The sequence below is a fragment of the Lithobates pipiens genome, unplaced genomic scaffold (genome assembly GCF_037356315.1).
Source record: "Lithobates pipiens isolate NorthernLeopardFrog02 unplaced genomic scaffold, aLitPip1_a1.2 Scaffold_16, whole genome shotgun sequence".
Lineage (NCBI taxonomy): Eukaryota > Metazoa > Chordata > Amphibia > Anura > Ranidae > Lithobates > Lithobates pipiens.
Window position 1 is genome coordinate 541,668,569 of NW_027507748.1, and position 14,627 is coordinate 541,683,195.

General features: G+C 42.7%; 1 protein-coding gene across 1 annotated transcript in view; it reads right to left on the bottom strand.

The window, feature by feature from the left end:
- The window catches only part of DDX23 (DEAD-box helicase 23), a 43,358-nt gene that overhangs the window by 3,510 nt on the left and 25,221 nt on the right, over window positions 1-14,627 (bottom strand). The window contains exons 7-13 of the mRNA XM_077483319.1: window positions 12,892-13,025; window positions 10,447-10,559; window positions 7,617-7,760; window positions 4,076-4,301; window positions 2,621-2,766; window positions 1,853-2,030; window positions 1-43 (exon numbers count right to left, since the gene is read on the bottom strand). The exon at window positions 1-43 is cut by the window's left edge and continues 200 nt beyond it. Coding sequence (XP_077339445.1) covers window positions 1-43; window positions 1,853-2,030; window positions 2,621-2,766; window positions 4,076-4,301; window positions 7,617-7,760; window positions 10,447-10,559; window positions 12,892-13,025 — 984 coding nt within the window. The remainder of the gene's footprint in view (window positions 44-1,852; window positions 2,031-2,620; window positions 2,767-4,075; window positions 4,302-7,616; window positions 7,761-10,446; window positions 10,560-12,891; window positions 13,026-14,627) is intronic.

Consider the following 14,627-nt stretch of genomic DNA (forward strand, 5'->3'; position numbering starts at 1 on the left):
TTTCTAATACGTCTATCAGACGTCCAGGTGTAGCAATCACAATCTTTAATTTTTAGAAAAAGAAAGTCACTTGTGAATAGTTAGGAAAATTAAATTACTTATAGTAGTTAATACCAATGTTTAGATAGGTCTTCAGTTATGTATTACGGAGGAAGTGAAAACATGCTATGCAAAAAAACATTTTGTATTTAAAAAGGACAACTGCCCTTTTTGTACATATCATCTGGTCCTTGTAGTCTGTACAACAAATTAAAACACAATACCTGTTATACTAGGATCAGTGTGTTCAACATATTGCAGTCAGCAGTATCTCTCCCTCTTTAGTCTATCAAGTGCACACTCTAGTGGCAGGTGGGAGCAACTGCAGGCAGTTCACTTGCCAGGAGACGGCACTATAAGTATAACATCAATCCTGGCAAGACAGCTAAGGCATTCTGTCCACCTGCTAGGTCCAGGCCAGGAGAATAATACGTACTTGAACAAGGACAGAGAAGTACCCTTTTATCAGTCAAAAGAAAATATAAACGCCCTACATTTAAACTGACTCTTTCCCCTGTGCCAGTGGCTTCTGCCTACAGGCAGCGGTGACAGCCTCCACCGTCAGACTCTAGAGGAAGGACTCGGGGTCAGACCCAGGTAGGAAATCTGTAAAACGGAATCCTAAAGTCTCATCATGAAGAAGCAACCCCCATCAACAAGGTGGGGGGGGGGGGGGGAAGACTTCTGCAATTTTCAGAAGTCTGGACAAAGGAAATTCAGGACAGATGGGTAATTTCCACAGTAATGCTGGGGTAATGCTGGGGTACAAGCTGGAATTCCAGGACATGCCACTTTCTCGCTTCTTGAGGTCAAGTGCTCCCAAAGATCCAGAGAAAAAAAAAAAAAAAAAACAGTCTCTGTTTCAGGCACTAGACCGATATCTCAAGGGGTGATCATACGGATACCCACAAAAGAGCAAGGTCTTGGATTTCATTCTAACCTTTTTATGGTCCCAAAGCCAAGTGGAAATGTCAGACCCATTCTAGATCTAAGAAAGCTAAATCCGTTCCTGAAGAGCTCACATATACTTAGTGTATAGCACTATTTCTTATAGAATTCTTCCTGTGCATTTATTCACAGGTCATGGACCCAAACTTTGAGCAAAAGAGCAATAAAGGCTAGGTTGTGTAATAAATCATGCACTGTCCTTTTTCTGCCCCTATCCTCAACCTTAATTTTTTTGAAGATGAAAAGACTAGTTTTAAAGGAAAATGGCATTCGTTACAGGGCATGGAGAATGGCAGGCCATTGCTCTCTATGGAAAGCTGCTACTGTATACACATTACAGCTGGGGAACCAAAAGGCTGTAAAAAGCACTGCCCAGGTCTATATAGGCAAGAGTAGTAAAAAAAAAAAAATGAATAGGTGATATACACTGTATATACTCATTATTTAATAAGGAAAGGAGCCCCATAATGTAGTTTATTTGAAAAGTATAATTAGCATATAAAAAGGCACTATGTGGATTCTTTGCCTTTGGAACAATCACAAGGATGCAAAAATTTGAGGGTTCCACATCTTGCAATGCATTACTGCACACGTTCTCACAGGAAACAAAGGAAAAGTGTTGACTGATTATTCTTAGTAATTTCAACAGGCTTTTTTTTTTCCTTTTTAAATATGTTGATATTGAAGTTCTTCTTCAAGTTCTTCTGACAAAACGATGCAAGCCTGGTTGCAATATGTAGCCAGAAATTGATTCATTCTACATAAATGCATTTCTATGTAGATATTGAAACATGGTTGCCTTACTTCATGGAAGAGGAGAAAATAACTGAGAAGATTTAAATTATTATATCGGTTAAACACCTACCTCACATCCCATTCGCAGACGGAATCCTTGGTCCTCACGAGAAATACCACCAATAACAGCCACAGTTCGAATACCCAGTGGCTTTCCAAATTTGATGGTTTCCTCCTCAATCTGTTGGGCCAACTCTCTTGTTGGAGCCAGAATAATAGCATAAGGTCCCTGGTCTGATTCCTCAATCCTAAAAATCAGAAAAAAAAATTACTGTAATATAAAGTTGCACATCACTGCTACCTCTAGGAGACCCAATGGTGTTTGAAAATTAAAGTAGTTCTAAAGCTGAAATATTTTTTTTTCTTTACCTTAATACATTCTCTGCATTAAGGTAAAAAATGTCCCATCATTTGTCACCCCCTCATCTCGACTCATTAAAGATCCAGTGCGGTCCCATTTGCAGCACTGTTGCTCCCTCTTCCTGGTCTCACAGAAGACTAAGAGCAGTGGGAGTCATGGACTCCTACTACTGTCAGTCAAATCCTGTGAGGAGGGAGCAGGAAAGCGTGGCCGAGCCACGCTGTGTGTGTCTATGGACACACACAGCTCAGCCTAGGTGCATGCCCACACAGGTGCCCCCTTAGCTAGCTCTAGCTGAGGTGGCATCCACAGAAAGGAGAGCCTGACAGCGCCAACAGGGAACCGAAAAAAAGAGGAGGTAAGCCAGTATTCTGTGCAATATCCTGTGAACAGAGTAGGCAAGTATGACATTTTTTATTTTAATAAAAAAAATTAAAAAAAAAAAAAAAAAGTTCATCACTTTAGCAGTCGCCTAACCTGTCAATCTTGGGCAAAGTTGTGATCCAGACCAGTAAAGGAATAAGGAAGGCAGCAGTTTTACCACTACCAGTCTCGGCTACACCGATGATATCTCGGTTCTGCAAACCAATAGGAATGGCTTGTCTCTGAATAGGTGTTGGTTCCTGCAAAATACATAAAACAAAAACATTTAAGTTTTGATCATGGTCTAAAATACCAGTGATATGATTATACACATTGCCCTGTGGTTTGCAATTTTGGGAAAATTAAGTGCTTCTTAATACAAATTTTGACAGGGTAATTGGGACTATAAATCTATAAAACTAACACTAATAAGCTGGTATGAAATTTAAACAATGGCTAAGTAAACAGAAATTGGAACTATTTATTTTTTCAGATTCATACTTGCATAACTGGATGCCGCATTGATGCGATGCTGCATCTGCCCCCCGTTGCCTCTGCACCATGAGCAGAGCTGTAGACTAAGTCACAGCTCTCTGCTTTTCTCCCTCCTCGCTTATTGGAGCGCTGGGCTGTGGAGGGGATGCCAGCTCAGCCTCTCAGTAGCTCACTGAGAGGCTGAGCTGGGCGTCAGTACAAGCACCTGGAGGGTACAGACCGTCTCCATGACACAATGCCTGGACTGACATCTGTGATGTCAGCAGAGGATGGAAATCAGCCTGCTCCATGCTGAAAACGAGTCACAGGAGTGCAAAACGAACTGCACTCCTGTGATCCATAGGAGAAATACAGCCAAACGAGCTTTGGCTGGACTTCTCCTTTAAAGATTAACAAACAATGCTCCATTAAAAAGTCTAGTAAACAAGCTCTTCAGGCCAGTTCACATCGGGATTGCAAACAAAAGCATGAGTTCAAATCAGCATGTTTTTGTACTGTACGTTTTGACAGTCCATTAACTTGAATGGGATGCAAAACACACCACACGGCACAAAAATGAGTGCTTGCACCACTTTTAAAACCACTGCACCAAACCGCATGCGACTGCATTTGTGATTTGTTCTTTGGGTGCCGCTAACAATGTGCTGGCAAATGCAGGCAAATCACATGGACAGTGTGATAACCTGTGGTGTGGGAAACACACACGTAATGTCCCCAATAGGTGATCAACTACACCAGACACTCATAACTATGTGATGACTATTACATACTGATAAAGGGGAATGGCTATTTATATGGTTACAAACATCACACAGATATAAAAGTTCTGAAGTCATTCAGGGTTTCCTGATAAATGTGCTTGTTTTAGGTCAGTGTCTCAGAGTACTGATGTCAGACAATCAAGCAACTAGCATTTCCAAATCGGCAATGACAAATTGGTATTTCCCCCACAACAGATTTGCTTTACACATTACAAGGGTATCAAACCACGCATGAAGTACCATATATCTGGCCAGATATCCCCATTGCACACTTAAGCCTATACAAGGATTCTTCCTACTGGTGAGAACACACCTTGTATCCGCACTTGTCAATAACTTCCAGAATATGTGGTGGCAGGGAGGAGTCAATCCAGGAGCGGATCGGATTAGGAATTTTGCCACCCTTGGTTGTAATGCTGTAGTCCTCCCTGAAGATACGCCAATCTCTGTCTGTCATCTCATCAAGCTTTTTCTGAGACCAATGTCTGTCATCCCAACGCTGCTTGGCTTCTTTCTTCCGCAGCTTGCGCAGACGAACTCTGTAAATGCACGAGTCACAATGACACCTCTAGAAATTCAGCAAGGTGCCCCTAAATGGGCACCTACATCTAGAACAACTACTACTGTAAAGACTGTATGAAAAGATACAGTTAATAAAACAAAAAGGTCCACGTTTAGTGAGAATAGGTAGTACAGAACAAATATAAAATGAATGCAGCCCCACATTTTATGAAAACTTAAACAACCAACCGGTGCGTTCTCTCTTTTTAAGGATGTTACAAACAGTTGATTTGGCCACATCTAATGTTTTTTCTATTTCTCCGATGGGTTTGTTTTGTTTTTTCAGCCTAATGATGGCTTGCTTCACTGATAGTGACAGCTCTTTGGATCTCATATTGAGAGTTGACAGCAACAGATTCCAAATGCAATAGCACACTTGAACGCTGGACCTTTTATCCGCTCCTTGTAAATGGGATGAGGCAATAACACACACCTGGCCATGGAACAGCTGAGCAGGCAATTGTCCCATTACTTTTGGTCCCTTAAAAAGTGAGAGGCACATATACAAAAACTGTTGCAATTCCTACACCGTTCACCTGATTTGTAAATACCCTCAAATTAAAGCTGAAAGTCTGCAGTTAAAGCACATCTTGTTCGTTTCATTTCAAATCAATTGTGGTGGTGTATAGAGTCAAAAAGATTAGAATGGTGTTGATGTCCCAATATTTATAGACCTGACTGTAGATGCAATTGGGGTCTCTAATCCCCTCCACCAGTCCTCCTCTGCTAGATAATGCTAGGGATAGTGGGAGGAGTTCTGCAGAGTGAATATGTAAATTCCTTCCACTGTGCTAGCCTCCATCTCCCACAGGAAACTACAGTTGCCATGACTCCTTGTGCCTTCTATACTTCTCAGTGTATTTTACTTAACCAGCCCATCTGCCAATCAATAGCTGGGTGTGTGCTATGCAAAACCGAGTCAGCACAAGATATGTGCCTTTACTAGTGCTGCTGCAGCAATGCTGTCAGTGGAAGATGGAATAGTTGTCATTGAGCCTTATGTTTATAATGTCGATTTTTATCTATTATCAAGATATATATATATATATATATATATATATATCTATGTTTAATGTGAGAAGTGAGAGAGAGAAAAAGAGGGTGTCCCTTGTGACCCCAGAGCCCCTGATCATCCTGTGACCCCATGGTTCCCGAATCTTCCAGTGTCCACTGTGACCCTTGAAACTCATTCTGTGTCCCATGTGACCCCCAAGCCCTTAATCATGTGGTGTCCCCTGTAACAGTCTACTGATCATCCCACGTCTACTGTGAACCCCGAATCCCAATCTTCCTGTGTTCCCATTGACCCCTAATCATTTTGTGACTCCTCTACCCCTAATCATCCCATTGTCTCCCCCCCCCCCCGTGACTCCCAAGCCTTTGCTTATCCCGTGTCCTCTGTGATTCCCGAGTTCCAGGATGATCCTGTGTCCCCTGTGACCTGAAGGGGAGGATGGAGCCAGGTGTAGAGAGGGGAGTTGCAGCCAGGTGGAGGGTGAGACAGAGCTGGGTACACACAGAAAAAGGGAGTTGCAGCCAGGTGGAGGGTGGGACGGAGCCCAGGTGCACAGAGGAGAGGGTAGGACGGAGCCAGGTGGAAGGTAGGATGTAACCAGATGCACAGAGAAGGGAGTTGCAGCCAGTTGGAGGGTAGGATGGAGCATGGTGCACAGAGGAGAGTCTAAAAATGTTATACATTTCTCTTATATTGTAATATTTATATCATTATTACTTTTGCCTGCAGGTAACTTTGCACACAGATTTTTCTGTATGCTTCTTGCTGCCTGTTTTCCTCTGTCAGCTTTTTAGAGTAGAAGCCAAGCTGACAGGAAGAGCCTGTATAGAGAGAGCAGTGGGCAGGCATTGGTGGGAGTAGATGGGGAAAAGGCGGGACATAGGTGGGAGTGGGCGAGGCTTCATGGGTTGCTTGTGAGGGGGAGTGGTGGAGCCTTGTCGGGATTACGGTAATGACTGAATTGCCTGAGCTTTTCATGGAATGTAGGAGCACCTCCCCCAGTGATGTAAGCACGACAAGTTTAGTTGTAGCTTCTTCAGAGCAGCATCACGCAAAAGGGGACAGACATTTACAGATAGAGGAAACAACGAGGTCTCCTCCTCGAGGCTGCATTCACACCTGAGTGTTTTCAGCTCTTAAAACGCCTGAAAAACAGCCAACTAGCAAAATACCATTCAATTCAATGGCACCCGTTCACATCTGAGTGTTTTGTCACCTGAAGCAAAATGCCTGAAAAACGCCTTAAGCAAAAAAAATAAAAAAAATAAAAAAAATAAATAAAAGGGAGCATGAGCTTCTTTGGGGCAGATTACAAGCGTTTTTTCTACTTTTTACATTGGTGACTTGTACAAATCGCAGCAAAAACACGTGAATTTGAAATGCTCAGGTGTGAATGCTGCCTAAAGGAAGTGGACATGAGAGCCGCAGGGGACAAGGTAGATATCTGAATATCATTATTGCGTTTTGCAAAACTAGTGAGATGTTTAACACATTGTGGAGTTGCAAGACATTGATTTTTTTCTTCATTTTGACCATAGTTCTACTTTAAGTTTGCATAATTTTTGTAACTTAATTTATTGCATCTAAACAGGCAACAGTGTTCATGGGTTCCCATACATACGGCCATTTTATCTGGACATCAAAAGCTTTTCCAAAGTTAATTACATTTAGCATTGAAAAAGTCTGCTGCCCACACAAGAACCTGTCATTCCTATTATCTCGCTACGGTTTACACTAACAAGTCAAGAAATAATTTCAACCACTAACCAAAGTATATACAAAGTGCGTGTTTGTTGAGCATATGTGGACAGTCATTCACTGGCTACATAAACTAATATTCAAAAGGTGGCATGTGTGGAACTAGTAGTCAACACATCTGGTTGCATTTAAGCAGTTTGCTGATGATTCATGCAGATCAACGTGAGGTTTCAGGGACAAAACGGCATCACTTCCTTAGCATTCAGTATATTCTATAGGTTGCCTTGAGAAAGGAGGACAATGTGTTCCTGAAACTCCATGTTGATGTGTATGGAACTCTAGTAAAATACTTAAATGGCACTGGGTGTGCTGGTACTGATGTACCATTGGTAGTGATGATGTATGTGGATCTTATGATCAGTATAATGAATGATACTGTAAACAACCAGTTTCAGCTGGCACAGAAATACACAAACGTCATAGGTGTGAGCAAAAAGTCTCATTGTGTTGTGTGACCTTCAAAAAAAAATGGACAGCATTGAACAGTTCATAATACTTTTTTCTTTTGTAGTCCACTTACTCCTCCTGTTCTTTCTCCTCCAATGTCCGCCTTCTCTCCATAAGGTCTCCGTAGAACCGAGACTGTTCACGCTTCTGCTGTTTCAGGTCTATACCTGCAATGAACCCCCGACCAAGGAGCTGGACATGGTGTCGTTCTTTGTATCTGGAAAAGTAGACATGTAGTTGAGAATCGATTTTGAGGTATTTATGACTCGATGAGAAACAATTAAGGACACCCAGTATAATTTGTTGTTGAAGAAAAGCACCTGTAGTTGAATTGCACTAGAAAAAAAAAAAAAGTAGCCAAGCCTGCAAACCTATTCTAGAATTTGGGACGAGGCACCACAGTGACCAAATGACTACACGTCACTTAAAACAACTGTCTAAAAGGGCAGATAATGGGGGTCAGAACAGCCTGCCAGGCAAGTACATAAAGTTCCAGGGGGAAAAAGACATAATTGTGAGAATGTAAAAAAAAAAAAAAAAAAATGCTGTTGCGCTACCAAATATAAATAAAGTGGAAGTAAACTATCGTTTTCAGCCAAGGAAGCTGCCATCTTTGCCTCTGTTTAATCTTCAACAGCTATGGTGCTGCACATGTGATTCGTTATGACACCAGCCATTGGATGGTTTGATAGTTTGGCTGAGAGCACAACCAATGTGCAGTTAGCATTCCCGGCATGCCTTTTTTTTTTTTTTTTTTTTTTTTAACTGTTTAAATCGATGGGTTTACTTCCACTTTAAACTAAAGTGCCTAGTGCATAAATATAAATAAATCACGGCTGTATGTGCAAACCCCACTGAAATAAATTATATCATAAATATAGCAGTCCCTCAAAAAAGGAATGAATGCAAATATACAAAGTGCCTAAATAAACACAATAAAACTATATCACACTTGCATATTAAAATCTGTAGATATAAATAGCAAACTCCATATGTGCAATAGTAAAGTGCAAAAAAATTTTCAATAGGCAAATCCAATCAAATGCATTGAAGAAACAAGTGAAATCAAGTAAAAAATGGTAGATGAATAAAAACCGTGGATCACACAGTGCAAATAGAGTCCATAAACAAGCTGAAGTTTGCTGATATTCAGTGACTTATTTTGGTGCCTCTCCAGTGAAAATATAGGTGAAAAAATGAACCCTCCTGTGCCTCTTCAGTGTTCACAGCACACCAGGTGAAATGGCCCCTTACCTTACTGCTGTAAGGTAAACAGCAGATTAAAGAGATCCAGGGAGTGTATCCCTTTCCTGGCGTATATTAATACCCCACACGACTGACGCTAATCCCTCATTCATTTTCATAGAGATCTGTCATTGACTGTTCCTCAGAATGAGATGATGCCTCATTCTGAGGAACAGTCAATGACAGATCTCTATGAAAATGAATAACATGAAATTTGAAGTACCATATTTATCGGCGTGTAACCCCAAGTTTAGGAGGGAAGTTTAAAGCGGGAGTCCGCCGGGATTCCGCGTTTTTTTTTTTTTTTTTTAAAGCCAGCAGCTACAAATACTGCAGCTGCTGACTTTTAAAATAGTGACCCTTACCTGTCCAGCGCGCCCGCGATGTCGGCACCCGAAGCCGATCTCTAGATCGTCTCTCGGGTGCTGCCGCCGCCATCTTGGGTATGGGAATCAGGAAATGGAGCCTTTCGGCTTCATTTCCCGGTTCCCTACTGCGCATGCGCGAGTCGCGCTGCGCAATAAGGACGGTCCCCGCTGCCTCTGGGGTCTGTGTGTTTCCCAGCAGGCAGCGGGGCACTTGCGGAAAGGGGCGTAATCTACGCCCCTTTCCGCAGAGAGCCATCCCGGAAGTGGGTGCAGATACCTGTACTGTACAGGTATCTGCACCCCCCTCCCCCCTGAAAGGTGCCAGTTGTGGCGCCAGAGGGGGGGGAGGGTTCCAATGAGCGGAAGGTCCACTTTAGGGTGGACCTCCGCTTTAAGGGAAAAAAAAACCTTATATTTTAAATGCCCATCAATGCAGCCTTCCCCAGTGTCCATCTGCAGCCTTGCCCAAAATTGCAGCATGGGTTTTTAAATTTAGCGCCGCTGAGATACACAGATGATGTGTGTATTCAACTACTCCCCGCTGTCTGAGGGCAAGAGAAGTGCCGCCGACACAGACGGAGCCGAGTCTACTTGGCTCCGCTCGCAGTCACGCCCCATCCCTTGACCTGGCTGCTATGATGGTCACAACATCAGTCCAATGGCGGGATGTAAAGGCTAGGTGGCGGGACTGGCGTGACTGCGAGCGGAGCCAAGCCTAGCCGAGCACACAGTACACTCGGCTCATGTCACCGGCGCTCCTCTTGCCCTCACAGACAGCGGGGGATCGGCGTATAACACGCACCCATGATTTTCCCCTGATTTTAAGGGGAAAAGGTGTGTGTTATATGCCGATAAATATGGTACATTCAATGCGTAATGCTAAATATTTTGGTCTCTAGTTGGAAAGCACAAGTGAGATTGTTTTATTGAATTTATGGGGGGAGATGTCGATCCCCCAGTCCACTGCTGCCTTGCCTGTTCTGCTGGTACTATAAGTGATGACCACCTACCCTTTTATAGTCAGAATGAGAACACGAGTGTCATTTTCACTGATGTCTTTGGCTGTAAACTAACACAAAATGTTCAGTCTTGAACAATTGCTAGTTCAGCGTCAGAATCATACTGGGTGGCAGGGAACTAGGAGATTGAGGACTGTGCCCCCAACATCCTTCACCCAGCCCAACTGGAGAGGTATCAGGAATCTATAATCATTTATAAATATGGACACGCCAATAGGAGTTTCCCTCACTAGTCTTACCACAGCAAAAACATGCACCAATGTTCACTTACAGAGGGTTGTAATCAATAGATGTGTCTTCTGATGCATCCCATTCAAACACAAACTTCCTGTCATTCAAATGCCGCGTCCTCCTCCTTTTCTTTATTCCTCCTAGGTAACGCTCCTAAATAAGTGTTAAAGGATCACTTTAAACAGACAATTCTCCCTATAAAGTAATGTGTTATTTCTCCGATGATTGCAGTTTGGTTATTTGGCTTGGTAAAAATTCTTCTTGAAATCTAACCGTATTCCAAGAAGATCAGTAAGGCACACAAGTCTTTTAAACTTCAAGTGGTTGTAAAGGAGGAGAACAGGGGGGGGGGGGGGGGTGACTTCATATGATGTAAAAGGTAACAATAGTTAATTGGTGAATGTATAGGAATTTAATTATGACAGTAATACATACATAAAATTCAGGTACAAAGAAATAACATTGATATAAAGATACAAAGGTTGTAAAGGCTGATTGTTTTTTTAAACCTTCATGCATCCTGTGCATGATGGTAAAAAAACCTTGTGTGTGCTGCTCCACACCTCCCCCCCCCCCCCCCCAAATCTCACCTGGGCCCCCTCTCGATCCAGCTGCACTGTTTGTGGGGAAGGAGCCAGGAGCACTAGCAGGGGACCCAAGAAGAAGAGGTTTGAGGCTGCTCTGTGCAAAGCCATTGCTTGCACAGAGCAGGTAAGAGAGACAGGTTTGTTATCAAAAATAATAATAAAAAAAAAATATATATTATAGATATATATTATATATACACACACACACCGAACCTTTAATACATGATATGGATTTATTTCTGTCTATGTCCTGAAGAAGCTCATATAGTTGGATGAGCGAAATGCATACCTTGCAGCATGTCATGTGATCCCTCAATGCAGCCGTACTATCTATGAGCTGCTGTCCCACACTGAACGGAACACCCTGGCAGAATGAATCCCTTCCATGAGAACACGGAGTCTGCCAGTTTCACTGCAGCAGCAAACAAGGGGGATTTAGCAGACACAGAAGGGACACACATTGGAGTAACTTGTGGGCCCTGTCCTAGCTGTGGGTGAGAGTGCTAAAGGCATAAGCCATACACAATAGGAATTCCAGACCACTGATGTTATACACCCTTGTTACACCTGCATTGGGATTTACCAGAGCCCCCAGCCCAGTAGTTCCTTTCAGTCCTTCCTGTGGAGTATTAGCCGTTACCAAGGGGTTTACCATCTATCACCCCTACAGCGCCAACCTTCCCTTGCCACTTTAAGTGTGCGTTTGCATGTGAGCCCGGGTTTTTGTTTTTAAGCATGCAGTCATACTGGTATTTTTATCTTAGTATGGTGAAGGTATGGTGACTTTTTTCATATTCTGTGATTAATAAACTTTTTTTCTAAGAGATACTGCAGTTTGTTCCTTTTTTGAGCGCCTTTGATGGCCACTTCTCTGTGCTTTCATTCCCTCTTTCTTTCCATGTCAGGGACAGGTAAATACTTCTCAGTAATGTTCCCAATCAACAATGCCAAGCACACAAGATCTGGAATTACTAACTTGAGAGGAAGAAGAAAAAAAAAAAAAAAAAAAAAAAAGACCAGTAGCATTTATTTATGGTGCAGAAGAAAATTTTCTACAGGCGGCTATTGACCCTGCATGTGCCATCTAAAGCAGGTTCAGCGAGTTATCACTGGCTATAAAAAAAGAGCTTAGAACCTGGCGCTCAGAGAAGTAGCTTCAAGACTCGCTCCTATGGCTCACCTTGGACATTTCAGGGGAGCTCATTGTCCTTTAACTCACTTTAAGTGAGAAATTGTAGTTTTAAAGTGGTTGTAAACCCTTACAAACCACTTTGACCTACAGGTAAGCCTAGATCAAGGCTTACCTGTAGGTCCAAGAAATAGCTCATAAACCTACACGGTTTAGGAGATATTTGCCAAAACGCAGGCACACTGAGCGCGCTGCTGTCAACGGTGATATGCTGCGAGTGGCGGCTCCCGTGCGCATGCACGGGAGTGATGTCATCGTGGCTTCGTCGAATGACAGCGCTGGAGCAGCGAGACCCACCAAGATGGAGGCTGCGTGCACAAGGGGACAGCTGTGACTTCGCTGGCTCCTGTGTCAGGTAAGTGACACATAATGGACTACTATGCGATGCATAGTAGTCCATTATGCTTTACCTTTGCAGGGAATCAAAGAGGAAGTAAACCCATCAGGGTTTACTTCCTCTTTAATGTAATAAAAAAAAGTGATGGTTTAACACAACGCCTGTGCATTCCTGTTTTTCTTCTGCACCAGTCTGGATCACTCCCAGACTCCGGAGAAGCAACAGGATTATTGTGCGTTTCCTACTACTGGGTCATACACCCATGTGTGCCATTATATGCTATACCAGGGATATGCAATTAGCGGACCTCCAGCTGGAGGTCCTCTAATTGCATATCACTGTGCTATACTATTGACCACAGCATTTATTTACCTTTATAGCCTGTAGCTCTTTGGTTTTATCCTTCTCTTCTCTGACTTTTATCCTTCCTTCATCATCCTCATTACCATTGTTTTCACGATCCATGCGCTCTCTCCGCTCTCGTCTCTCTCGTTCCTGAGGATCCTCTGCAAATTAAATCCAAGGTATTTTAACACTGGACATTATTAACCTAAACGATTTACCAATTACTAAAATTACTACCATGACAACTCTCTAAAAATTATAAAAATATAACCTCTGTTTTTGTTAAATACAGGAACACCTATAATATAATTTAACAGACGAAGTGAAAAATTCCTCACTGCACAAAGGCATAACAGTGAACACCAGACCAGGGTTTGTTTTTCCTGGTGATGCTGCTCTATATTGATATAAGAAAATGGAAAATACCGCGCTAGACAAATAAACAGAAGCTGCAACATAACCATCACTATGGTGCGAATTAAATAAAAAATATATGCTACGCTAAAAAGTGAACCATTACACATAAAAGTGACACAATGAGTGAATATTGAAATACCACATATGGATATTATTCAAACGATGTCCATATAAATAGATCAGTGAAAAAGTTTTGAAGTATATAATAAAAATAAAAGTGAACGGCTCAGTCCAATTTAAGACGCAAATTCCAATGCCCATCAGCTTTCACCTAAAATAACTTGATTTGAAAGAGTGGAATCCCTCATGAACGGAGTCACAAATGCAAGCAGACTGAGCCCTCTGCAGGGACGGATGGATCTCCGATATCTCGAGTCTCTCCGGCGTCTTCCGATAAAGAACAAGGAATCACTTCGGGGGTGGTGTACAAATGACCCGACAGGCAGACTCACCAATCCCTGACGCCTCCGACGTCTTCCAATGATGAACTGGGAGTTGCTCCAGTGGGGTGCGGTGAGACGAACAACTCGGCCAGCAGGTCCTCCAATCTGAAAAAGATACGCTCCCCACCCCAAGACGACGTAAGCTCTTTTTTTTCCCCTTTCACACTAGTGGATCCGATTGCATCGTTTTCAGATCGGAGGACCTGCTGGCTGGGTTGTTCGCTCACTACCCCCCCCCCCCCCACTGGGGCGACTCCCTGTTCATCATTGGAATTGTCGGAGGCATCAGGGATTGGCAAGTCTGCCTGTCTGGTCATTCTGCGCCAACCCCTGCTGAAGGGATTCCTCGTTCATTATCAGAAAACGTCAGAGAGACTCGAGATATCAGAGATCCAGCCGTCCCTGCAGAGGGCTCAATCTGCTTGCGTTTGTGACTCTGTTCATGCGGGGGTCCACTCGCTCCAGTAAGGATCCTCACTTACAGAACTTTTCCCTTTCGAATTAAGTTCTTTTCAGTGAAAGCTGATGGGCATTGGAATTTGCTTCTTAAAATTGGACTGAGCTGTATTTTTATTATACACATATTTTTTATTAATTCAAAACTTTTTCACCAATTTATATGGACATCGTTTGAATAATAACGATTGTGGTATTTCAATATTTCCTTATTGTGTCACTCTTTTATGTGTAATGGTTAACACTTTAGCGCAGCATATATTTTTATTATGTTGCTCCATATTGCTGTGATCTAGTTGCTCACAGTTTGGTAGAAAACCTTCCCTCTTTCAGTTACCAACTACAGCAAGTCCCCAAAGGGCCCAGAGAGCATGTTAGATTGTGATAGACTGGCTTTCCGCCTTAGCCAATCAGGGGAGGCTTTGTATTGATTCACAGAATACTAAG